The sequence below is a fragment of the Streptopelia decaocto genome (genome assembly GCF_964273445.1).
Source record: "Streptopelia decaocto genome assembly, chromosome: 16".
Classification (NCBI taxonomy): Eukaryota; Metazoa; Chordata; class Aves; order Columbiformes; family Columbidae; genus Streptopelia; species Streptopelia decaocto.
This window is the reverse complement of record NC_138671.1, coordinates 11,299,437-11,326,270: the sequence shown is the minus strand read 5'-3', so window position 1 is coordinate 11,326,270 and position 26,834 is coordinate 11,299,437. Positions and strand designations below refer to the sequence as shown.

At 43.4% G+C, this 26,834-nt stretch overlaps 1 protein-coding gene across 1 annotated transcript in view; it reads left to right on the top strand.

The window, feature by feature from the left end:
* Positions 1-4,302: 4,302 nt before the first annotated feature.
* The window catches only part of GLP2R (glucagon like peptide 2 receptor), a gene marked incomplete at both ends in the record, with an annotated part of 38,194 nt that continues 15,662 nt past the window's right edge, over positions 4,303-26,834 (top strand). Inside the window, 8 exons of the mRNA XM_082067312.1 lie at positions 4,303-4,407; positions 10,106-10,199; positions 16,650-16,754; positions 18,919-19,040; positions 22,229-22,335; positions 22,580-22,736; positions 23,392-23,551; positions 26,566-26,626. Coding sequence (XP_081923438.1) covers positions 4,303-4,407; positions 10,106-10,199; positions 16,650-16,754; positions 18,919-19,040; positions 22,229-22,335; positions 22,580-22,736; positions 23,392-23,551; positions 26,566-26,626 — 911 coding nt within the window. The remainder of the gene's footprint in view (positions 4,408-10,105; positions 10,200-16,649; positions 16,755-18,918; positions 19,041-22,228; positions 22,336-22,579; positions 22,737-23,391; positions 23,552-26,565; positions 26,627-26,834) is intronic.

Here is a 26,834-nt window from a genome sequence, read left to right as displayed (position 1 = left end):
CCTCCTCTGTCAATTATTCTAGAAACAACCTTTTACAAAATAGATCTGCCTGGTGAAACACCTGCCTGTATTTACCAGCCCATTCTTCAGTCCTCTCAGGAAATCGTACCAGCTGAGTAGTTAGGATAGAAAGCAGAGATATGGGCATGACCCGAAATCATGTGGCTGGAGAGATTAAGGATATAGGACAGTGTTGTTTGGCAGCAATGTCTCGTGAAAGAAATGTGAGGAGGTGAGACAATAAATTATAGTGTGCACCATGAATCACGGGAGTAAAGATACACAGAACACAGGAGCATTGGAAGTACCCCAATATGTGCTCAGAGAGTTTTTTTTATACAAACAGAATATGCATATTTACCTTGGTCAGCAGATGGAGTCTGATGGAACTTTTTAATTTCTCAGCTACAAAATAAGTAAAATCTGGCCATTCTTAATGCTCCCGTAACACTGAACGCTGATTAAATTGAATACAGTTGGGAATCTCACTGTATGAACGTCTTACGGAGATAAAACCAGTTGCCAAGTTAGAGCATTTCACAGCATCGCAGCACTTCCCGAGGCCGCTGGGAAGGTGATTGTACCTGTTCAAAGCTCCACCAGTGATGAATGAAAGTCATGGGTTATATGAATTTGCTGTTGATGGGCTTCTGAGAACTGTCCAGTGTGCCCCCACGAATACATAATAGAAATCTCAGCGAGCTTAGGTGAAACAGTAAAGAAAAAGCTGAATTATCCTCATTTTGTCTGCCCATCTATTTTTTTCTGTGAAATATATATATATTTTTTTTCCCTTTTCATCTAAGAAACACTTCCCACCTTGACATGTTATGTATGTTGCTCTTTGTTCCTGTTTGGTAATGCAAACAAGTGCTGCAAAGGACCGGAAGGAACAGGAGTGTCAGTAAATGATTGTTTCTTTTTACAAGTGTAAGGTCAAAACACATGTCCTGAGGGATAGTGGCACCACAGGACACACACTGAAGTCACATATGTATCTCTTAATGAAAATAATTCTGACGTTTAAGACAACTTTCTACCCAGAAGTTGTCAGGGTTGGAGAAGCATGTGACAATCCCAGCACTAAACTCAAATATAGAGGATAAATGTCTGCTTTAGACTCCTATGAAGATCTCAGCTTGAAGAGGTGGCCAGTAACAGAGTGAACGATCAAGGAGGTATCTGGACTAAAAAGACAGAGCAAATCTCACAACCCAAAACTTAGACTGTAGATTGAACCAGGAGTGATGTTTTCCTACAGCTTTGTGTTACTGCATTGTCACAAGGATGTACTCGTGAACTCCACCTGAAGCCTCTGTGCACTGACACTGCTTCTGGACAGCATCACCAACTGCCCAGCGGGTCTGAGAAATGGATCAGACGGAGAGAAGGAGGCAGGGAAGTCCCGTTAGGGATTAAACACTAAACACTTAAACATGTTAAAACATGTTCTGTTGGAGAATGGCCAAGAGAGAAAGGGCATGAGACCCTCTCTACGGAGAGGATCTCTTCTAGTTAGCATGAGTAGGCCTCAGTTAGCATGAGCTGAGCAAGGGTGGGTGAGAAGGTATTGCCTGGGAAAGGCCTGCATAAACAAGTCTCACAGTCTCAGGAGGCAGCTCCTGAGAAAGGCCTGGATAAACAAGTACCAGGAGGCAGCTCCGAGATAACGAGGGAACTCACATACCAGGGGGGCCACAGAAGCGGATGGACTCAAGGGGATGGATTCATTATGTATGTTGGGATGGGCTCATTACGTATGCTATCAAATTGGTGTTTGACAAGTAGGCATAATTAATAGAACCATTATAAAAGTCTGTGCTCTGTGTCAATAGAATGAAGTATGTTTATCATCTGCATCAGATGGCTGCATTTCTTCCTCCGTTGCCGTAGGCCCGAACCCATGCCGGGGTCTTGACCCCCGACAATGTTCCTATTCCCAGGAGTAATCTGCACATGACTGTATTCAAGGATATTTTAAGTCTTGTGAAAACACCATCTAAAGGCAGTTGAGTTCACCTGGGAATAACACTGACACCTCTTCAATATGTACAGACTTTACAGTTTCATGCCCATTATGAAATTTAACCAGCATACATGTCATAGCACTCTTGTCTTCTTTGACTAAAAAGAACTTGTACTAGGCTACGAATCAGTCTTTGGAGGCTCCAGAAAAAACTCTGTCAATTGATATCTTCTGGTTGACAACTGCAGTCTGAGATTTTCACTGAGCCAGTTTTCTGCTTGTGACCTATCAATGCTGGTACCATAAACTTGGAAATCAATTTGCCGTGTAAGAATGCTGTCGGAATAGGAGAAATGTATTGCATGAACATTTCATAGAATCACAGCATCATTAGGGCTGAAGGGACCCCAGAATATCAGGGGTTGGAAGGGACCTCAAAAGCCCATCCAGGTCAATCCCCCCATGGAGCAGGAACACCCAGCTGAGGTTACACAGGAAGGTGTCCAGGCAGGTTGGAATGTCTGCAGAGAAGGAGACTCCACAACCTCCCTGAGCAGCCTGGGCCAGGCTCTGCCACCCTCACCGGGAAGAAGTTTCTTCTCAGATTTAAGTGGAACCTCTTGTGTTCCAGTTTGTACCCATTGCCTCTTGTCCTATCATTGGTTGTCACCGAGAAGAGCCTGGCTCCATCTTCCTGACACTCACCCTTTATATATCTGTAAAAATTAATGAGGTCACCCCTCAGTCTCCTCTTCTCCAAGCTAAAGCTCAAGATCCCCCAGTGCAACCCCTGCTCACACAGGGTCACAGAGCAGATCACACAGGTGGGTCCAGGGGGTTTGAATGTCTCAGAGAAGGAGACTCCACACCCGCTCTGGGCAGCCTGGGCCAGGCTCTGGCACCTCCCAGCAAACAAGTTTCTGCTCATGTTCAGATGGAGCCTCCTGTGTTTCAGTCTGTGCCCGTTGCCCCTCACCCTGGCGTTGGGCACCACTGAACAGAGTCTGGTCCATCCTCTGACACCCACCCTGAGATATTGATCCCATTGATCAGATCCCTCTCAGCTTCTCTTCTCCAGCTCAACAGCCCCAGCTCTCTCAGCCTTTCCTCACAAGAAAAATGCTCCAGACCCCTCAGCATCTTCATAGCCCACCGCTGGACTCTCCCCAGTAATTCCTTGTCCTTCTTAAACTGGGGAACCCAGAACTGGACACATCTCCAGATGCGGCCTCACCAGGGCAGAGCAGAGTGGGAGGATTCACCTCCCTCAGCCAGCTGGTCACAGTCTATTTAATGCATGCCAGGATACCATTGGCCTTCTCGGCCACCGGGGCACATTGTTGACTGGGGTTGGTGGGCTGTGCTGCAGTCTGTGTTTGCCGATGCCTGGCGTTGCAAGCTGTGTCACTGCTGGCCACGCAGTCCCAGCGCTGCACCTCTGTCTGTTCTCCATCTTCGCTGCTCAGGGTGCCTGTGGCTTCTTCCAGGGAAGGGCACGAGCCATCCTTTGGTACAAACAGCTGCAAGTCATGTTTCTCCTGAAATGGAGGAGGCAGCACCTCCCTGACTCTCCATATTGCCAACTCAAAGCACGACAACTGTAAACTAGACCCTAGAATGATATTATAAATGGTTTTATTCCCTGATCCTGTATAACACATACATTTAATAATGTTTTCAGGCTTTTCTCTGCACCTAGAAAAAAAAAAAAAAACACTGAATGTCACAAGGGTTGTAGTAAAACTTCAGCTGCTGGTAACGTCATTTTTTGTACATTTAGCTTCTCTCTGATCCTGCACTGATTGTGCACATTTGGCAAAATATGATCAGAAAGGGTAAAAAGAGATATTATTGAGCTTCCTCCTAACAGCCAACTTGATTCAGCCTGCTTGCTACACACAGTTTTCCTGTGTTCTAGGGCATTTTTTAATGGTTTCATGAGGTGTGTATAAATATATATATGTATTTATGGAGCTGGATTGCATTCTTGCAAACCACTGGCAAAATTCCCATGGAGTGTCAAGAGAACAGGATCAGCCCTTTAATGTTTTAATAGTTTTCTGGCTTCTTATTGGCTGCAAGGCCAGCTACAGTAAGCAGACTCTCTGCGAAGTTTAGAGTAAATTCTCTCTGCCTTTAATGAGAGAAAACAAAGTGTAGTTGGAGCCTAGCAAGCCTGGGCACTTTAGTAGACTTCCTCACTTATTTGTAAGAAGATTCATAAAAGAGTTGCACTCATCAAAGAAGGCATTTTTACTTTTTTCCAACAGAACAGGGTAATATAATTGATCCATAATAGAGCGAAATAACAGCATATTGGAGACAAATTGATTAGAATGTGCATGGTGACACTTTTTGGTCTCTGTTCCAGCATGGGATTCTGGTCCAGAATATCTCCTGCACCGGCCAGCTCTGTCATCATATTATTTCTAGTGAAACAGGTAAGCTAATTCAATACTTAATAATAGACACTATAAAAATGGGTTCCTATCACGTAGCATTTTAACCTTCACAAACAGCATGTTTGTCTCAAAAATAGTTCTGACATAACAGTTGATGTTTATTAAAAATTCGTCATTAGAAATGTTGACTGAGAAGCTCGAGTCCTGTATTAGAACTCACTCTGATTAGGTAATTTATTACAATTTTCTATTAATGCTCATTCATACAATTAATAGATTGTGTTGCATCCATTTATACAATCTCTTGCCATACTAATATTGAATTGTATTTATTTTTCAATTTTCCTACAAGATATCAACACTATTGCAAATAATGTTGATTTTCTACCAGTTTTCCGTGGTTCTGAAACCAGCTTTGCTTTATTTCTAGCTTTGTTTCTGGTTTCTTTCTTTCGGCCTTCGACATGTACGAGGGGTGAGCACTGAATCTCACATTTGTGAAGTTTCGTGTTGCTGGTTTCAGTCTGCACCTCAGCTTCTTATAGAAGGCTAATAAATCTCTATGTGATTTCTACTTTCATTTACTGTAGAGATCTACTAAAATATTCACTTTTTTCCTAAATATTTTTTAAAATCTGAAAATTTACTCTTTGTCTATTTTGTCTTATCATTTGGATGAGTTTTAGGTATTTAAGGACAAAATATCTCAATGTAATTAACTTCAATTGTCATGTATGCTCTTAATCATTATTATTTATTCTGAATATCAACCCTGATTTCAATAGATTAAAAAAAATACAAAGATGTAGTAAATTTCAATTCATCTGAATAAAATTAACATATAGACTTAGGCTACATTTCTATGAAATGAGTATACATGAGAATAAGTGTAATTGACCGGCTTACTTTAAACTGAAAGTAATAAGGTATTTCTATGTGCTTCTACTCCATTTCCCTGGGTTACTAAGGAAGTAGGTTTGCATGTGTGTGTGCTGTAGAGACTATAATGGTTTTCCTAATGTTTTTATTGAAGAAAATGTTACCAGGAGACGCATATTCTCTTTGTCACTAATAGAAATGTAGAGCTTCTGTCACATAAATGAATATAGAACCGAAACAACCCTCGGGTTTGTGAGACATCTTCAGTTTGCAGGAGACCTCGACTGAAGCACCGGTTCTATCAACACTAGCAGGAAATCTTACCTTTACGTCCATGAGATTAAACTTTACAAGACTATGAATGACAGTGAATTACTTTACCATAGGATTCATTGTAGGATAATTTCTATGAAGAAATATGTGTTAAATTTCTTTACATTTTTTAATAAGAAAGAAAAAAAAATTGTTATTTCTTAACAATCATAAATCACTATATCGATATTTTCTAGCAAAACCCATATAGATATACAGCCATAAAAAATATAACTCAGAATAAACCAAGATCATGGCTGAAATAATAGGTAAATATTTAACCTTTTATTTCTAGTTTATAACTAAATTGAAGATTTTTTTCTGTCCATAATAGCATAGCCTGAATAAACAGAAACATTTCATCTCACCATTAGTTTTGTATAAGAAATTAAAAGGGTGAAATCCTCGTTACACTATGGTCACTATGGTCTGTTTGCAAGCTTGAAGGTTTATTAGTATAACGCGCTTCCTAAGACGGAGCTTCAGGCAGCGTTTTCTGCTGCTTCCAACATATTTTTAAACAGCGGTGTCATCTCGGTGAGCTCTGGGCAAACCAAATGAATTGAAAGATCCTTGCAGGGAAGTTGGATTTAATTCCAGTGCGGGTGAACTTTGCTGTGAGCAAAGCGCCAGGCTGGGGGGCTGAGGCGCTTCCTTTGCTACCAGGGAAACTTCAGATCACCTGGAGAAACGAAATGCCCAGTGTGGGGCAGAAGGTCACAGACTTTCTGAGCTTCTGTCTTGGACATGGGAGGTTAATTTCTTCTGGGCTGGAAGTCCTGTTTCAATGCTAGCAGCTGAAACAAAGTGGAAAAGGGAAAGCCATGTTGAGCTGTATGTTGCCACTGCTTGAGATCACAGTAAATTTACCTGAAAGCTTGTTTTTTCCATTGCTGAACACGCATCGCATCTAAATTTTGATAGCACCGAGCACCCCAAAACTTAGATGGTAATAAAAACCTCGCTGGGGTCTCTAATCACAAATGCATGTAAGATGCAGAAAGCAATTTGTCAGTTCTCCTCAGAGCAGACCCATGGGACTGAGCCTTCTCCCACACATGGCAAAAGCAGGAAACCCCCCCTGATACCAGCAGTGATTGCTGTTCTCCTCACATTGACCCAGACTGCAAACGATACCAGCAGTGATTGCTGTGCTGCTCACATTGTTCCGGATTGTAAACGATAGCAGCAGTGATTGCTGTGCTCCTCACATTGATCCAGACTGCAAACGATACCAGCAGTGATTGCTGTGCTGCTCACATTGATCCGGATTGTAAACGATAGCAGCAGTGATTGCTGTGCTGCTCACATTGATCCGGATTGTAAACGATAGCAGCAGTGATTGCTGTGCTGCTCACATTGTTCCGGATTGTAAACGATAGCAGCAGTGATTGCTGTGCTCCTCACATTGATCCGGATTGTAAACGATAGCAGCAGTGATTGCTGTGCTCCTCACATTGATCCGGATTGTAAACGATATCAGCAGTGATTGCTGTGCTCCTCACATTGATCCGGATTGCAAACGATAGCAGCAGTGATTGCTGTGCTCCTCACATTGATCCGGATTGCAAACCCTCCTCTTTCTAAGCCAACCTACTCCACTCTCTGAAGAATAATAATCACATAGATGTAAGACAAAAAGTCAAGCCTGTCTTCTTGATTTTTTGTTGAATCCTTTTCACTTAGTTCAACAGACACATCAACACGGTGTCTCGCTTCCTTAATTTCCCTTTCACTGTTCAGGCTGGTCTTGTTCCCACTTGCCTGGACAGTGAATAGCGATCCAGTGCACTTAATGCAGAAGAGCCCTAACAATGTCCCACTGCAGTCTTCTGTCTGGGGCACCTGCATCAACCCCTTTCAAACCAAAAAGGGAAAGAAAGCTGATTTTCCTCATTCTTTAGCCTTTCTCTATACATAGGTCCTTACAGATTTTCCCAAGAGCGGGGCCGACTGCAGACTGAATAGTCACGAACAGCAAGCTTGCATGGTGCATGCTCTGCAGAGGGGTTCATGCGTTACTGTGATCTCAAGATCCCTTATTAACTGGTCATTGTCTGCTCCCCTGCTAATTTCCAATCATCTGCACATTTTTTTTAATTAATAATTTAAATTATTTTACATGTTTTTGTAACTATTTTTTCAAATTAACTTTCCATGTCAGCTGACAGCTCTTAATTTTTTGTCAGGTGCAGTTCTGATGTTAAACAGACTTTATTTTTTTCCATCAGAAAGGCTTATGGTAGAAAACCAAGTGTCTCCCAGATGTTTACATCACTAGGGATGAGGTGTTGCCCATCTGACCCTGCCTGCAGCTCTGCAGAAACCAGCAGCTAGCGATGTGAAACTGTCATTTATGCCCCAAATCCTCCTCACTCTTGTTGACTGATCTCCTTCATGACTGTATGTCCATCTCATCTCCAGGAATGGACCCAAACAAGCAGCCAGGTAGCAACTGTGAGGCTTCCCTTGTATTTCCTTGGCTGTTCAATACATTTATTTATTAGAAACCAAAGCGTTGGCCCTTAAACCAAGCAGTCGTTTCTACAAATGCGTCATCTCCATGTCTTTGCCTCTTCAAATGAGGTTCAGTGACCCAGGAGTGTCTGAAGAATCTCCCCTGGCTCCCAGCATTTTGAGGCCTACATGAGGAAAATGTCAAGATGCTTTTTATTTTGGAAACATGCATTCCTTTCTCATGGCTGCTGTAAATATTGTCTCTTATCTTGCAAGCCCATCAGAGGAAGAATAATTATAGTGTTTCTGCTCCCTGGAATTTAAAGTAGGGTGTCTGGAAATTGGCTGAGAGACTAAAAGCAGAGTATTGGGCAGGCAACATTTTGCACAGCAAAAACATGCATGAAAGAGTGGCCTCATGTAACAGCTAGCTAACAATCTCCAGTGTTCTTGTTTTGAAAGGAAATAAATATGGTTTTCTTTATTTTTCAAAAAAACATAGGTTCAAATAAAAAAATAGAGTTGAAGTTCATAGTCAGAGATTTTCCTGATTATTGCCCTTGGCACATCACCAAGCTCAGAGAATCTCAGGACTACACAGGTGTTAAGGGCAGTTTCCAAAAGTCCAGACAAAGAAAAATGAATTTTCCCTTTGGTATAAGAATTGTTGCTTGTTAGAAAAATCACATTTAGTCTGCTCTCCAAAATATGATCATTACAATTGGTAACATTTTCAACCAGTAGTGAATTTTTGGTGACCTAAAGCTAGAGGTTCTTTGGCTGCTCACTTGCCCCTGGCTCTCAAGGCCCTGGTTTCAGGAGACCAGCTGGCACATTACACAGAGGCTGCTTAGGCTGATGTTCTTTTCCCTGAATAAATAATGATCAAGTCATCATGCTAATGCTGAACTGTAAGCACTATCTAGCAGTATCCTTGCTCTACTGCTTTCCTCCTAATTGGGCATTTCTTCAACAGCCCAAATTTAACATGTCACCAAGTAATTTTGCATTCGACTCTTCTGTTTTTAGCTATTCCTTTCCTAAACAGTAATTATCAGTTCTAGCCCTCTTAAAGGCCTCTTCAGTCAGAGTGTTGTGTGATACAGAGACGTTGAAAGGATGGATATTTTCAGAGAGCAACCCTTACATTTGTAAGGTGTATGTATGCCACGGATGTCCACCACACCCTAAACATGTCGGTCATTATTTTCATATATATATATATGTATATAAACAGCAGATCACATTTAATATTAGAAGTAATTTTGTCAGTGGAGATAAATTCTCTTCTCTGTGCTAGCAACTGTTGGTCTACATCTCTGGTCTCACCCTTTCATGCCAACGTCTAGGTCTCATTCATTTCTGCTTATCTGCTTCCTCGTGCTAAGGGAGCGACTCCAGGTCAGCAGTCCGAGCAGGGCTCCTCAGCCTTTTCTCCCATTCCCTATTTGAACATCACTGACAATCCCCTCAACCTCTGTGTTTCTTCTTCGTGTTTCTGTGGCTGCAGTGTCATCAATGTCTTAAAATGCAGCAATCCTCTCTCCAGCAACCTGACAGAATTTGGCCATCAGAGCACGCACCCATTTAGCCACCAACACACTTTTTTGCTTCATTTGTGTTCTCAGCCAGGAAAACAAGAGAGTAGGTGATGGGTCCACTAGGACCCTGTGGATTGAGGGTGGATTGTTCTTGTTTTTAGAAGCAGATAAACACATTTGGGGACAGGAGCTTCCAGAACACAGCACAGGGTGAGTGGGCGAAGAGCAAAAGTCAGAGCAAGGAGCCAGGAGAGGAGAAGGCAGCTCTTGTAATCATGGGATGGTTGATTTCCAGACACCAGAAGGGACTCTGGAGAATTTGTTGTCATTAAACTGACTAGATCAACTAAAGTTGAGCCTGTTTTCAAGGCTGCACTAGTAAAAGGGAGGTTGTTCTTGAAGTGCTTTTGTTTTTATTTTCCCTAAATAGATCACATGAACTCTTCCTCTCCTCTCCCCTTAAATTTCTTATAATGGAAATAAACTTGCCACTAAAAGACAACAAGGTTCTAACTGATCTTCCTCATGTTCAGTATTTTCATTCACAGGCCAAAGGATCTCTGCTGGAAAAAACCACTACTGGATGGAACAAATATAAGCAAGCATGCTTGAAAATGCTGCAGGAATCAACTGTAGATACTGGTAAGGAAACAAGCAGCACAATAAAGCAAAGTGCTAAGTAACACTGATGAATATGCAAATATTCTTTTACTTGCTTTGCTGAAGTGTGAGATGTTTATGAGTTTTAAATGTAGAACAACGAGCTGTAATGAGATATGCAAACATGCAATCATGAAGTTAGTGGCTCTCTTTGTCCTGAAACTTTAGGTTCTTATATGGAAAACCAGATCATGTACAGAAATGAACCACCAAACAGCTGGTGGTGAGTTACCACTATGGTGTGGCACTGGGTGCCTGGGCAAGAGGTAGCTGCTACCCATTTTTTATAAGAACCATGTCCTTTGGATGAAGTACATCAGTTTTCACTTCCTTTTTCAGCCTCAAGGAAGTCAAACTGGTATTCTGGAAATTATGCTGACTACAGGAGAACAGATTGTCCAGGGAAAAGATTTCTCCCATTTCTATACTTTAGAAACGGAGCCATGGCAGACAAGAACCCAAAACACATGAGGCAAGACAGAGTCTGGTTACTGCCTAATGAAGGCAGCCAGGGAGCTGCTCTCTTCTCGCAGGACTGCTTATGCATTTTGTGATACAGTCATTAGATTAATAAGCTAAGATGAAAAGACCAGGTTGGCCCATGTTCACCTGGCACATAACCACTAGCTTAAAGTCTCTCATGTATTCTTTCATCTCTATGACTTTTGGATTCTTGGCTGAAGAGCAGCGTAGCTTCAGAGCGCGGTGTCTTCTGAAAAGTAACGGGGAGGAAATGAGTCCACACTTCTCACCTCTGGTTGAGTGCTTTAAGTTTAATGCTGTTTGGCAAAATCCATTATTTCACCCCTAAAGGTATAAACTCTGCTCAGCTAGATTTTTGTCTTCAGGAAAGGATGACACAAGCTTGGTTTGGGTTGTTGGACAAGTTCAAGGCACAGGTGGGAGAGAGGTGACTGCAGTCACCAAAAAGATTAAGAGTAAACTATGCTCTGCAGTTTGTACTCACTGGCTACAGGCAAGTTTCTGCTTCTGTGACACACTCACGGTCATCTTGCTTGGTGGCTACATCAGCCCAACAACTGCACAGGGGAACTCCAGGGTATTATGAGCTCTAACTCACTTTGCTAGTGGCAGAAAGTTGTATTTATGACATCGTAGTGTACAACTTTGTCAACCAGAACATATTGTCTGATTAAGATCAGTGTTGGTATTTTTCATCATTCAAAATGTGTTTAGAAGTTGGAAATCAACACAAAGCATTGGCTTGTGAACTTAAAATGGGGGGGGGAAGGGGAAGATTTTCAAGCTTAAATGTAATATTTTATAAGTTCCTTTAGCTTTTCCCAAAATATTGAAAACTCTAACTTTCACAAGCCTTTGAAAAGTGAAAGGTACGATACATCCTGTGAGTCAAGAAAACTGGTTTTAGTGATTATGTTCAATAACAGACTTTCTCTTCTTTCAACTGGATTTGGAGTTGCTGAGAATGAGCGGTTTGGCTTGGGCATGGCAGTGGGCTGAAGAAATGTCCTCATGCCATCCCGGCTTCATCGCTGACCTGCTCCAGAGGCAGCTGCAACAGCACGAGCCAAGTGCCTCAGCTTGCCCTGCAAAGCTGTAACAGCTGTGGAAACAATAAACAAATCAAGACCCTGTTCTCATTTCTGATCTGCATCTCCATCGAGAATGTGGTTCAGTTCTCATACTATGCATGGGGCAGGAAACACCCACTTCTTCATCCTCAGCTTTTGGGTGCGCTTAAAAGCAAAAAAGAAGCATACCAGCCATGCAAAGATGGGCCAATACCAGTCAAGGACTACCAGAACTTTGCTAGGGCACACAGAGAAGCAGTCAGGAGGTAAGGGCTCATTTAGAACTGAAATTAGCCAAAGATGTCAAGAACAACAACATATATGGGCAGAGAAACAGAGAAGACACAGGCTCATTACCAAACCGGGCAGCAAAACCAGTCACTAATAAAGAAGGACCAAGGAAACTACAGGCCCCTTAGTCTTCCTTCAGTCCTTGGGAAAGTAATGGAATGAGTGCCCCTAGAAACTGTTACTAACCAAATGAAGCAGGTGGCTGGGTAAAGCGAGCATGGATTTACAAAAAGCAAATCATGCCTAATCTGATCACCTTCTACAACAAGGTAGCATCTGCTGTCAACACGGGGAGAGCAGTGGATGTTGTTTACCTGGACTTCAGCAAAGCTCTTAACACTGCTCCCCAGCCTTCTTCTGTACAGGATGGCAAGGTACAGATTGGATGGAGGTTGTGAGATAAACCTATCTCAAACTGGCTAACAGGCTGAACTCAAACAGTGGAAAACATTTTTGAATCAGGTTGGCAGTCTGTGACAAGTGGGATCCCCCAGCAATCGATACCAGGCCCCACACTGTTCAGCGTTTTCATAAATGATCTGGGCAAAATTGCTCTTCCCTCATCTACCCAGCCAGCCGTATCATCATAGAAGGCTACCAGGTTGGTCAAATGTGATTTCCCCTTGGTGAATCCATGTTGACTAGTCTTGATAACCTTCTTTTCCTCCAAATGCTTGGAGATGACGTCCAGAATGAGTTGTTCCATCACCTTTCCTTTCCTGTTTTTCTGCTTACTCGGGCTGTGGAGGAGGAGAAAACACAGAAAGGTCGGACAAAGAAGCTGTCATAAATTACAGACTATGTGACTATACACAGAGAAGCAAGAAGACAGGGTGATGAGGACTGCACAGGGGACAAAAGCTTTTCTGGAAAGCAAAGGAAGCAAGGCACATCCCAGCCCAGCCAGGACGCCGGCAGGAGAGCTCACAACTAAAGCTGACAAGACAGAAAAACAGTAGTGAGAAGGTAGAGGTAATGACCTGTGGTGAAAACCTGGTGTGCACAAACATGATGCAAAAGAAGAGTGTATTATGGTGGGAAGGCCAAGAATGGTGGCTTGTGGTAACAATTAGAACTAAGCCAGCTGACCCAGGAGCCCAAAAGCAGTGACAAATGGCCAGATAGTAGAGGGTGGTAGTTTGTAGTGGGTGATGAGGAGAACTACAGGGACTCAGAACACCAGTTTTCATGAGATGGAGAGAAAACTGTTTTCCTTCTGGCAACCTACCAAATCCACAGTATCACAGTATCACAGTATGTTTGGGATTGGAAGGGACCTCAAAAGATCATCTAGTCCAATCCCCCTGCTGGAGCAGGAACACCTAGGTGAGGTCGCACAGGAACATGTCCAGGCGGGTTTTGAATGTCTCCAGAGAAGGAGACTCCACAACTTCCCTGGGCAGCCTGTTCCAGTGCTCTGTCACCCTCACTGAGAAGAAGTTTCTTCTCAAATTTAAGTGGAACCTCTTGTGTTCCAGCTTGATCCCATTACCCCTTGTCCTATCATTGTTTGCCACTGAGAAGAGTCTGGCTCCATCCTCATGGCACTCACCCTTTATATATTTATAAACATTAATAAGGTCCCCCCTTAGTCTCCTCTTCTCCAAACTAAAGAGACCCAGCTCCCTCAGCCTTTCTTCATAAGGGAGGTGCTCCACTCCCTTAATCATCTTCGTTGCCCTACGCTGGACCCTCTCCAGCAGTTCCCTGTCCTTCTTGAACTGAGGGGCCCAGAACTGGACACAATATTCCAGATGTGGTCTCACCAGGGCAGAGTAGAGGGGAAGGAGGACCTCTCTCGATCTACTAACCACCCCCCTTCTAATACACCCCAGGATGCCATTGGCCTTCCTGGCCACAAGGGCACAGTGCTGGCTCATGGTCATCCTGTTGTCCACCAGGACCCCCAGGTCCCTTTCCCCTACACTGCTCTCTAATATGTAATCTCCCAACCTATACTGGAACCTGGGGTTGTTCCTGCCCAGATGCAGGACTCTACACTTGTCCTTGTTAAATTTCATCAGGTTATTCCCTGCCCAGCTCTCCAGCCTGTCCAGGTCCCGCTGGATGGCAGCACAGCCCTCCGGCGTGTCAGCCACTCCTCCTAGCTTGGTGTCATCAGCAAACTTGCTGATAGTACACTCAATTCCCTCGTCCAAGTCATTAATGAATATATTGAATAATATTGGCCCCAGCACTGACCCTTGGGGCACTCCACTAGATACTGGCCTCCAACTAGACTCCGCACCATTGACTACCACTCTCTGGCTTCTCTCCCTAAGCCAGTTTGCAACCCACCTCACTACTCTATTGTCTAGACCACACCTCCTCAACTTAGCTGTGAGGATGCTGTGGGAGACTGTGTCAAAGGCTTTACTGAAGTCAAGGTAGACAACATCCACCGCTCTGCCACCATCCATCCACCTTGTTACATTCTCATAAAAGGCTATGAGGTTGGTCAAGCATGACCTACCCTTGGTAAAGCCATGCTGACTGCCCCTAATAACCCTCTTATCCTTGATATGCCTTGAGATGGCACCAAGGACAAGCTGTTCCATTACTTTCCCAGGGACAGAGGTGAGGCTGACCGGTCTATAATTACCCGGGTCCTCCTTCTTGCCCTTTTTGAAGACTGGAGTGACATTTGCTTTCCTCCAATCCTCGGGCACCTCTCCCGTTTCCCAAGACTTGGCAAAGATGATGGAGAGCGGTCCAGCAATGACTTCAGCCAGCTCCCTCAGCACCCGCGGATGCATCCCATCTGGACCCATGGATTTATGAATGTCCAGACTATTTAATTGCTCCCTAACCCAGTCCTCATCGACTAAAGCAAACTCCTCCATTGACCTGGCTTCATCCGGGGTCTCAGGGGTACAGGGCTCCCCAGGACAGCCTCCGGCAGAGTAGACAGAGACAAAGAAGGCATTCAGTAATTCTGCCTTCTCTGTATCTTCTGCCACCAGGGCACCCACCCCATTCATCAGTGGGCCTACATTGCCTCTGGTGTTAGTTTTATCTGCTATGTATTTGAAAAAGTTCTTTTTGCTGTCCTTGACCCCTCTCGCCAGCTGTAATTCTAAGGAGGCCTTGGCTATCCTAGCTGCCTTCCTATATCCTCTAACAGCAGCCTTATATTCCTCCCAAGTGGCCAGCCCCTGCTTCCATGACCTGTAAACTCTCCTCTTCTGCTTGAGCATACCCAACAGCTCCCTATTCAACCACGCAGGCCTCCTGGCTCCCTTCCTTGACTTCCTACGTGTGGGGATGCTCTGATCCTGAGCGTGGAAGAAGCAATCACTGAATGCCACCCAGCTATCTTGGGCCCCTTTTCCTTCAAGCAGTCTTGCCCATGGGATTTCCCCCAGCAATTGCTTGAAAAGGCCAAAGTTAGCCCTGCTGAAGTCCAGGGTTGCAATTCTACTTGCTATTCTGTTCCTGCCACATGAGATGCTGAACTCCACCATCTCGTGGTCACTGCAACCCAGGCAGCCCTCAACCTTTACTGCTTCGACCAGACCCTCCTTGTTAGTGAGGATGAGATCCAGCAGTGCACCTCTCCTAGTCGGCTCCTCCACCATCTGCATGAGGATCCACACTTGAACAAACCTCAGGCAGATATTGGGGAAAGGAAAAATAAAAATGTAGCTATAAATATTAACAACTATATGGGTCATAAGGCAGATGGGGCCACAGATGTTCAGCCTCACATGTATGAGGGAATTACTAAGAACGCACATATTGTGCTCTGTATTTTAGCAGAAACAACTCCAGTCTTCAAAAAGGACAAGAAGGAGGACCCGGGTGACTATAGACCGGTCAGCCTCACCTCCATCCCTGGGAAACTGATGGAACGACTTCTCCTTGGTGCCATCTCAAGGCATATCGGGATAAGAGGGTCATTAGGGGCTTTGGATGGGCAAAAGCATTTAAGTTAAGAGAGGAGAACTTCAGCTTATCCTAGGAGAAAACCAGAGACTAACCAAGAGACTAATGTAGCCATTAATGCGTTTTATCACACTGTAACCTGATCACATCATGTCAACTCTACATTATCAAGTGTTTTATCTTAATCTGAAGTCCAGTGAGTGATGTGATACCTGTGAAGCTTAAAACTGAGTTAGTTTGAGATATCACCAACTTCCTGAACTCTATTGGCCAAAGACTAAAAGAAATCACTATCCCAGAACTGGCAGCAGTTTGAAGAGAGAACCAGTGTCCCAGGGGGCATGAAAAGTGGAATATCTTCCAGTTACCAGCAAAACATCTGCGGCATGTACCAAAACAAGTGAGCGATAGCATGGCTGGAATCTATCTATTACCCCTGGACAACAGAGGCCTCAGAATGAACTACGTAAAACCTGCTGCTGTTGTATAGATCCAGGGAAGAAGAGCAGTAGCCGTTTCTGCCCTGTGCACTGAGCAGTGCAGTGTATGCACAGTGTACAGTGAATGCACAAAGATTTTCTGCTACATCTTGTAAATATTCTGGAGTAGCTTGCAGGTTATCTGGAACAGTATAGACAATTTTTCATGATTGCCCCTTGCCTGAACAAGTCTTTGTAAATCTCCTATTTGCTTCTCTTCCCAGGAATACACTGTAATGGGACATTTGATCAATTTGTTTGCTGGCCTTACTCGCCCCCAGGAAATGTCTCTGTTCCTTGTCCTTCATATTTGCCGTGGCTGGAAAACGGTAATGTGAAAATGGTAACTTGTCTTCGAGTTTATGCTGGGAATACAGCTAAAGGGCAGATGGTGCTGGTCTCTCTTGTCACAGTGTCCTTTGAAGTGTCTGAAGTGTCTTTCTTGTCTCACCTCTTTTCACCCGTTTTTCTGAGCTGAGGCATAAAATTTATGTTGCTGTATAGTTATTTATGCTTTTTCTCTATCTCTGCTTGTTACAGCTCCATATTGTCTGCTATAAAGCAACATGTCCAAGATCGTGTAACCATACTCCAGGCCTTTATTTGCAGTAACAGATACGAGGTTCAGCTTCTGAGGTTCAACTTCTAGGGTCCCCACTGACCCCAGACATGAACATCTCTCCCAGAAAACTGGAACAGCCCAACAAAGAGGCAGTCAGCCCTCCAGCGGGACCTGTGACAGCACCACAGAATCCCAGAATGTCAGGGGTTGGAAGGGACCTGGAAAGCTCATCCAGTGCAATCCCCCCATGGAGCAGGAACACCCAGATGAGGTTACACAGGAAGGTGTCCAGGCGGGTTGGAATGTCTGCACAGAAGGAGACTCCACAACCCCCCTGGGCAGCCTGGGCCAGGCTCTGCCACCCTCACCGGGAAGAAGTTTCTTCTCAAATTTAAGTAGAACCTCCTGTGTTCCAGTTTGCACCCATTACCCCTTGTCCTATCACTGGTTGTCACCCAGAAGAGCCTGGCTCCATCCTCCTGACGCTCCCCCTTTCCATATTGATCCCCATGAATGAGTCCCCCCTCAGTCTCCTGTTCTCCAGCTCCAGAGCCCCAGCTCCCTCAGCCTTTCCTCACACGGGAGATGCTCCACTCCCTTCAGCATCTTGGTGGCTGCGCTGGACTCTCTCCAGCAGTTCCCTGTCCTGCTGGAACTGAGGGGCCACAACTGGACACAATATTCCAGGTGTGGTCTCCCCAGGGCAGAGCAGAGGGGCAGGAGAACCTCTCTGACCTACTGACCACCCCCTTCTAACCCACCCCAGGTACCATTGGCTTCCTGGCCACAAGGGCCCAGTGCTGGCTCATGGTCACCCTGCTGTCCCCAGGACCCCCAGGTCCCTTTCCCCTACACTGCTCTCCAACAGGTTGTTCCCCATGGTTGTTCCACCAGCAAGTGGTGTGGTGAAAAAAGCTTCCCAAGCAGCCTTTCCCTGAGAGGAGTGAGGCAGGGAAGATTTCAGGAAGAGAAAATAGACCTGCAAAACTGTCTAAAAGCAAACAACATTCCCTTTCTTCTAAAGAAATATGAGAACATTCCTACCACTGCAGCCTGGCATTCCCGAGTCTGCTACACCTGCAGCCTTTCCTAGCTGCATGTGGCTTTCTTAGCAGCGTTTCTAATACTGCTTGCAAGGATCAATTGTGTCTGTCTTCCTTAGTTTATGGGAGACTACTACAGGCTGCTTCTCCTAGCTTCCTCCAGCCAACCCCACACATGGTTTGTTCTGTGATGCCATCATTTTCTCCTTTTTTGTGCTGCTAAACTAAAAGAAACCCAGCCTCTCTCTAGTCTCCCACACAACTGCTTCTGCCAGCCATTCAGAACGAATTCATAATCTATCCAAAAGAAAGATGTAAAGCATTGCACCGGGTTGTGAAGCTTTTAGTTGTGTTCACAGCTCTTAATTAGTGTAAACTAGTACAAAATAGTATTAGTATATGCTAGGACAACACAGTGGAATCCAAGAAAGCTCCAGTTCACATCACCTACCGATTGGGCCACAAAGCATGTAAATAAAACACAAGCCACAGGTATTTCAGAGAAAGACCATTCCCTAATCAAACCATACTCTTCCTCACACTTTTGCCTGCACAGCCTGGGTAACCTGCTACCCATACTTGATGGAACTTGTGAGGTTAATGAGGAAAAGGTAATACAGTAAGATGTAGGCTTACCTTTTGCATGCAGTCACTACATAGTTTTTGTAAATATAAGGTACACTGCCAGAATTTATTTCTGCTAATCTGTTCTATGTAAATATGAAAAACATTTTGTCAAAGACAAAAGAAAAGTGGGTTTTATTCCTTTTTGTGAGTGGGGGTGGGGTGATATCTATCACTGTGGTGCAAGGAAGAAATCTTTAAAACCTGTATCAAAAAATAAACCTTTATTTTGACCTTTCAGACTAAACCTCTGTTTACTTTCAGGAAGTGTAGGAAATGTATACAGAGTCTGCTTGGATGGAGGGACTTGGCAAACGAAGGAGAACTCCACGGACATTTGGCGTGACAGTTCAGAGTGTTCTGAGGAAAATAATTTAAAAAAAAATGTAAGTAAGTTTTATATTATGGTTTAATACTTTAATCTTCATAATCCCTTCTTGAGTAACTGATAAAATGTTTCCACTGAATACCTGCGAAAGATGTTCAGAATCCATCCAGATTACCAAATGGAAACCAGTATTTAGAAGAAGCAGAGAGGGAAAGATTAAGGAAGGGGATTCCAGCTTTAGATGCCACAAATTATTTTCTCTTTGGATTCCGGTGTTCATATGTACTGAATTTCTCCTACTAAAATTGAAAAAAAGACTGCAATTCGACGAGAAAATAAATTCAAAGCATCACATCATCTGCCCCAAATTGCTGCATTCTGCCAAGGCCAGACAACTACATTCCCTGCCGGTTCCTGAGCCGTTTATCATTTAATGAGCCGTTAACCGGTCCTTTCAAATTTAGCTTGTCCCGCACTGGCGGGTTCATCACAACGCGAATGCCGCTGACCCGGAGCGCTGGGCTGCGTCAGCAGGGAGGAATGAAGCAAACGATATATTCTCACCTCGACAGTGCTCAGCTCTTTGTACTGAAGACAAAATGGAAACAATGACTGACCAACTCTGGCTCGTGGAGCTGGGAATCACACTCTTGCTCTGTATCCGAAAAGAAGCCTGGCTCGTGTGCTTGGCGAGACGCATTTTGCGACCGAGCGAGCTCATTCCGCCCCCAGGTTTGAGGCACAGGGCAGTCCAAGCGGTGAAACAGGGATCTGATCCTGTTGTCTGCTTGCACAACGGAGCAAGGACTGCCAAAGAATGCAGTAGTTTCAGATAACACAAAGGCATGCAGCTTATCTGCTTTCAGCTTCTTGTAACTTCTCTTGCCATAGAAGTCAGATTAGCTGATGTAAAAATTAAGTCTCTTAGGTAAGCACTGTTACTGTTGATTTTTTTTACTTTTTAATACTTTCTTGGGTGAGCCTTGTTACTGTGTTATTAATTTACCGAGTAACATTATTGGTTACTTTATTTAACACTATTAGTTCAGGATCTCAATGTACTAAGTTTTTACTGAACTCTTTATATAGTGAGTGCATGAACATCCAAACTTACCGTTTATTTATACAAGTGTGATAAACATTTGTAAGTACTCAGAGTTTTCTATGGTTTGTTGAGCATTCTGGATCTCAAACTTGTGGGTGGGAGACACACTAATTAATTTTGTGTGACAGCAGCTTTCTCTGAAAGCTTTAACCAGCTTTCCTACCAACACTAAATGTGGTTTTGTACCTGTTTGTTGTTTTTAGTGGAGAGCCCCAAGATGTTAGGAGTAACCCAGACCTAGAATCCACACACATTGGACATCAGAGGATTCAGCTTTATTTCATTTGCTTTAGTGTGGCAAAATTGTCACAGCCAAGATGATAACTCATGGGTTTTATGAGTTTCATGCCTGTTTGGGTGTTTTCGTGGAGCAGAGTGACTAATGGCTGTGCTATGGGAATCTCCCGCACCCACACTGGGTGCTTTCACCCTCTCCAACAGAGTTTCTACCAGAATCCAGGTCTCACCTGTCCTTATAGCACTAATTAGCATAAATTGATTAGAGACAACAACTGGCAGGCAGACGGTTTTAAAATCCTGGCACTGAGCAGTAAGACAGTTTACAAAGAAAACAGCAAAATCACTGAGGAGAGGACATGGGTGCCAAGAAAACCTTTGCAGGCCAAATATAGATCATGAAAGTCATGTACGCTGCGTCTCTGCGTCCCCTCTGTAGGGAAGCTTTTCTTGAGCTAGAAAAGCAATGTGAAGAGACAAGCAGTGCACATAGGCAGCTAAATGGAAAAACTTAGCAAGAAGAAACGTTAAATGAAGCAAAGTGGAAAGCAGGTTCCCCTTCCTCCCCTGAGGTCTCATTCATCATTTGAAGACATTCTAGACCACTCTAATTAAATAATTTTGATTTGTTTTTGTTTGAACTCACGGCAGAAGTCCGTCTGTTTCAATGACTGTAGACAGACCTGGCTCTCAAAGTTGTACAGACACAACTGATCTATAACTGTGTCCCCAGGCCACACACACAGTAATTGCACTTGTGTGTACAGGTTGTGTGAGCTGATCTCTGCAGTTACTAAACACCAGGATCCATTTGGTGCCTGTAATCGTGGCAATAGTTAGCTACAAATCAGACTACAACTGGTGTTTGTGCAGGAACAATATGGAAATAAGGCTGTGAGTGCCTTTGAATTTAAAAATAAACTAAGGCCATCTACAAGTGTCTCTCTCGGGCACTGATTTCCTGAGGCAGGGCCGGAAGCCAGCTTCAGGAACATCCTGGCCCCCTTGCAACACAAAGAATCACAGAATCCCAGAATGTCAGGGGTTGGAAGGGACCTGGAAAGCTCATCCAGTGCAATCCCCCCATGGAGCAGGAACACCCAGCTGAGGTTACACAGGAAGGTGTCCAGGCGGGTTGGAATGTCTGCAGAGAAGGAGACTCCACAACCTCCCTGGGCAGCCTGGGCCAGGCTCTGCCACCCTCACTGGGAAGAAATTCCTTCTCATATTTAAGTGGAATCTCTTGTGTTCCAGTTTGCACCCATTGCCCCTTGTCCTGTCACTGGTTGTCACCAGAAGAGCCTGGCTCCATCCTCCTGACACTCCCCCTTTCCATATTGATCCCCATGAATGAGTCCCCCCTCAGTCTCCTCTTGTCCAGCTCCAGAGCCCCAGCTCCCTCAGCCTTTCCTCACACAGGAGATGCTCCACTCCCTTCAGCATCTTGGTGGCTGCGCTGGACTCTCTGCAGCAGTTCCCTGTCCTGCTGGAACTGAGGGGCCACAACTGGACACAAGATTCCAGGTGTGGTCTCCCCAGGGCAGAGCAGAGGGGCAGGAGAACCTCTCTGACCTACTGACCACCCCCTTCTAACCCACCCCAGGTCCCATTGGCTTCCTGGCCACAAGGGCCCAGTGCTGGCTCATGGTCACCCTGCTGTCCCCAGGACCCCCAGGTCCCTTTCCCCTACACTGCTCTCCAACAGCTCATTCCCCAACTTATACTGGAGCCTGGGGTTGTTCCTGCCCAGATTCAAGACTCTACGCTTGCCCTTGTTATATTTCATTAAACTTTTCCCCACCCAACTCTCCAGCCCATCCAGGTGGACTCAAAGGTTTCTGAGCTGTGTTCGTGCTCTGCTCAACTGCCTGCATGTATAACGCTTTTTTCTTCTTTGTTCCTAGGAAGAAGAACATCAATTACTCACCACATTACAACTGCTGTACACTATAGGATATTATTTTTCTCTCATCTCACTTGTATTAGCTCTCCTTATACTTTCTTTACTCAGGTTAGTAAAAATTTACGTAAACTTTAAAAGTACAGAGCCCAGCATGCACAGTCTTATTTTGATGTAATCTAATTTATTGCTTAGCTTCCGATGTAAATAAATTGCATTTTCATAATAAGTATTATAAAAACAATTCCTGAGTGAAATCCCTTGATGACAGCAATTCAAATGTGACAGTATTTTTTATTATTTCTGCTAGTTAAAGATATCCTAGAGGATTCATACATTATTTTTTCTCCAACAGAAAACTTCACTGCACAAGAAATTACATCCATATGAATTTATTTGCATCTTTTATCTTGCGTGCCACGGCAGTTCTTATAAAAGACACCGTATACTACAATATTTACTCTAAAAGACCGAATGATGAAACTGGATGGATACTATACCTCGGTCCTGAGGTAACTCGTTAGTTCAATGCTAATACTTAATGTGTGCTGCTAGTGGCCATAACAGTTACAGTTTCGGAAGTTTGCCATATGGCAGCAAGTTTCGAGGTGTTTGTTAGTTGAGCTTCGAATGCTGAAATTTTGCTGGTAAAGCTTGGGGTAATCAATAAAAAAATCCTGATTGGATATATTGCAATAGATGGATTTTATATGAAGCCTTGTATAGAAACAACAAGTTAATCAGATTAGAAAGACCCAATCAAAAGAAAAACAACTTACACCTGTAGTTTTTAGGAAGAAATCTACACATTTATTTGGCACTTTAAAAAGAGTATTTTTATTCACTCTTGGTATATATAGCACAACACAATGCACACAAATCTTGCTTTTAATACATTATCAAATAATGTATTTACTCTGAAGGAACACCTAGAGGCAAAAAGTAATTTAAAGGCTTTTCTGTACTAAGAAAATGTGCTGGTTTTCTGACACTTGTTTAGACAACGGAACAACAACATCTCTCGTTTGCAATTACTGTGGGTAAGTGATACTTGTATAATGTTGAATATAGTTTGCCCATGTCAACAGGCAAAGCCACCTGCAAGATGTTAAAGGTGACTGTTGTTTTAATAGCTCATCAATGATTCCTGGTCTCTCGTTTCTGCAGATCGTGATCATTTGCAGGACTGCCCAGTTTTTCTTGCATTACTTTGTTGGGGCAAATTATTTTTGGCTATTGGTAGAAGGAATTTATCTGCATACGTTATTGATAACGGTTGTACTCTCTGAAAGACGACTGCTACAGACATACATTGTGATAGGATGGGGTGAGTATGCAACAATATCCAAATTCTTGATTCTCTGGTACTATTTCGAGCCCGTGGTGGATATTTTGTAATGAAGAAAGAAACAATCTGAACTCTTGTTTGTTTGTTCTGAAGTCAGTGATTGTCAATAAAAAGGTGTACCAGTAGTGATATTTTTGCAATTCAGTTTGACCTGCAGATACAGGAAATGGGTGAGTAGTTTCATAAGAACACAGTAGCCTAGTGGACAGAACAAGAAGAAATTTGACTATATTTGGCTGTATTTTCTGTCATCACTGAATATTATGGTACTATTAGCAACTTCATTTTCTTCCATTGTAATGGAGTACTACACAACAAGGATGTCTAAACACCCAACAATTTTAATTTATATATTCACCTTCCTAGCTCACCTTGAAGTTCTAAAGTATGCTTTAAGTTAGAGGACAACCTGAAACACGGCATGATTCAGGTGGAGGAGGGGATTCATTTTCTCTAACAAGATTAAATTAAATTAATTAAAATTAATATTGAGACTCTCCCAAGAACCAAAGGAAGAAGACAGGTACTTTTGAAGACTGAATTATTTCAATGTTTAAGAAAAGGAGGGTACTACCTTAATCCTTTCATGCATCTCTAGATACAGTCACATTGGAACGTGTCTTATTTCCTACAGCACCCTTTTCTCTGGCCTTGCCTGAATTCATCCACTATGCTGCTGTGAAGATTATTTTTCAAGCTTGCAGTCTTGAACACGTTATCCCATTTTGGCATCCCTCCTTTTCCTCTTTTGCTTCTTCCTCATCAGACATGAACTATCTTTGTTCACTTCCACTTTTCTCATCTATTAGAAGTTTCTGTCAAATTGTAACGCCACACTTCATTATCCATTGCCAAGTCTCTGTTTTCTCTCCTCTGCTGCACCTCACACTTTAGAGGGTCTTTCTTGCCATCTTTTCCTTGATTTCTCTGTTCCCTCTCACATCCCTCTCCGAAGATGCCTTATGCTATATTGATAAGCTTGTATTAGCATACAGACCATTGTCTTTCATGCTGTTTAGTGTTGTCTCATTGCTTCCTCACTCTTCCTACCTCTCTAAGTCCATTTGTTACTTTGATCATCAGCTCATTGGAACAGGGGCTGATCATTTTATTTCTTGTTCAAACTGCAATAGGAAATTTGTTAAGAAATGTGCTTGCTACTGCAAGAGTATGAATAATAATGATCATCTCCCTGTTGGTACCGCTCCATTGCTCTCATACCTGTGTCATATTCACTGATTTCCTAAAGAACTTTGCCCACTAATGAACTTAATTTCTTATTTATATTTATTAGATTTACTACTAAAATGGGATGTCTGGCACCTATCTTAGAGACATATGTAGTGCTGCTGCTGCCGAGCCAGCATGGGCGAACCATCCACGGAAACGTGCTCCTCAGCTGCTGTCCAGGGACTGCGCTTGATAACATCTCCTGGGGGTCATCTTTCCCCCATCTGTCCCCCATGGGACAACCTCATATTCCTTCTCTTCCCAAGTGGTCCATTGTTCTCTTAGACCCTCTTGTTGCACCAATGCCATCTCCCACCTGAGTGAGACCCTTTCTATCTCTTTCCCCATTTAACCCGATCAGAGGTCTATTATCTCTGAGAGTATTTCCCTTCAGCACTTTCCCTGTATTGCCACACTCCAGCTCTCCTGAGTTAGTATTCCAGAACACTGAATAGATCCTGTTCTGGCTCCAGTGACCCACATCTCTTTTGCTTTCTGCCATATCTACCAGGAAATCTCTTGGGTGTTATTGCACTGGGAATCCAGTTGAACACTTTCCTTTTGTAGCTTATATACTTTGTGCTTGTGATTGAAGCTTGTTCCCACACATTAGTAGACCACTGGAATAGTGCAGTAATCCTTTATTTCAGATTTTTTTTTCAGTCTGCAGTCTATGGTCTCCAGGAAGGGTCAATATAGGAGAATGGGGATCTGGATTATCTCTAAGAGGTCCAGGAAGGACGGGAAAACAAGCCCTTGCCAGTTGTTTTAATTAACTAGACAGAGTTTCATGCCTCCACTGAAAACTCATTAAGATTCAATGAATAAAGATTTTAACAACTGACTCCTTAGCTATTCTGTGGAGCCTCAAATGTCAATTATTTTGCATTCTCAAGGTCCAGAATCTAGAAGATTTGGACAGGCCAGTAGTGTATATGTATCTATATGTATATATCAATCTGAAAATGAAAGATTCAGCTATACAATGAAATGTCATTTTGTACTTGAACTACAAATGAGGAAACCCAGAATCAAGTTGATTTTCGTACAATTCTAAGTAGAAGATTGAAAAGCATGTCTTTGCATCACGGACTAATGTAACGTATTGTGCTGGTTTTGGTCGGGATAGAGTTAGTTTTCTTCATATCACCTAGTACAGGACTATGTTTTGGATTTGTGCTGGAAACAGTGTTGACAGTACAGAGATGTTTTAGTTATTGTTGAGAGGCACTTACATAGAACCAAGACCTTCTCAGCTCCTCGTATGGCCCTGCCAGCGAGTGGGCTGGGGGTGAACAAGAAGCTGGGAGGAGACGCAGCCAGGACAGCTGACCCCAGCTGACCAAAGGGGTATTCCATACCATATGACATCATGGTCAGTGTATAAGCTGGAGGAAGAAGTTGGGCTGTTAGGAATTACAGCATTTTTCTTCCCAAGTAGCTGTTCCACGTGATGGGGCCCAGCTTTCCTCAGGATGGCTGAGCACCTGCCTGCTGATGGAAAGCTATGAATGAATTCCTTGTCTTGCTTTGCTTGCATGTGTGGCTTTTGCTTTACCTATTAAACTATCTTTATCTCAGTCCACGAGGGCACTCACTTTTTTTTCTCACTTTCACTCTTATGATTCTCTTCCCCATCCCTCTGGCGGGGAGTGAGAGCAGCTGCGTGGTTCTTAGTTGCTGGCTGGGGTGAAACCACGACAGGTTGAACCTGTATGAACCATTCTGCAAGTCTGGCTATAATTGACTCCTTTTATTTTCAGTTGTTCCTATCCTGTTTGTGGGCCCTTGGGGAATAAGCAGATCAAAACTGGAGAACACAGGGTAAGTTACTAGATAAAATGTGCCTTAGAATGCTGGCTTTCTGTTTGCTTAATATTTCTGGAAGCTCTTGACTGTAATTGACACGAGTATTGACCACTGATTACATTATGATTATACAGCACCTATTAATACTTGTTAGATTTTCTCAGTTGCTTTTGGTACTTGTACATTAAACTACTTGTAGGAATTCTCAGATTTACTTATGCAT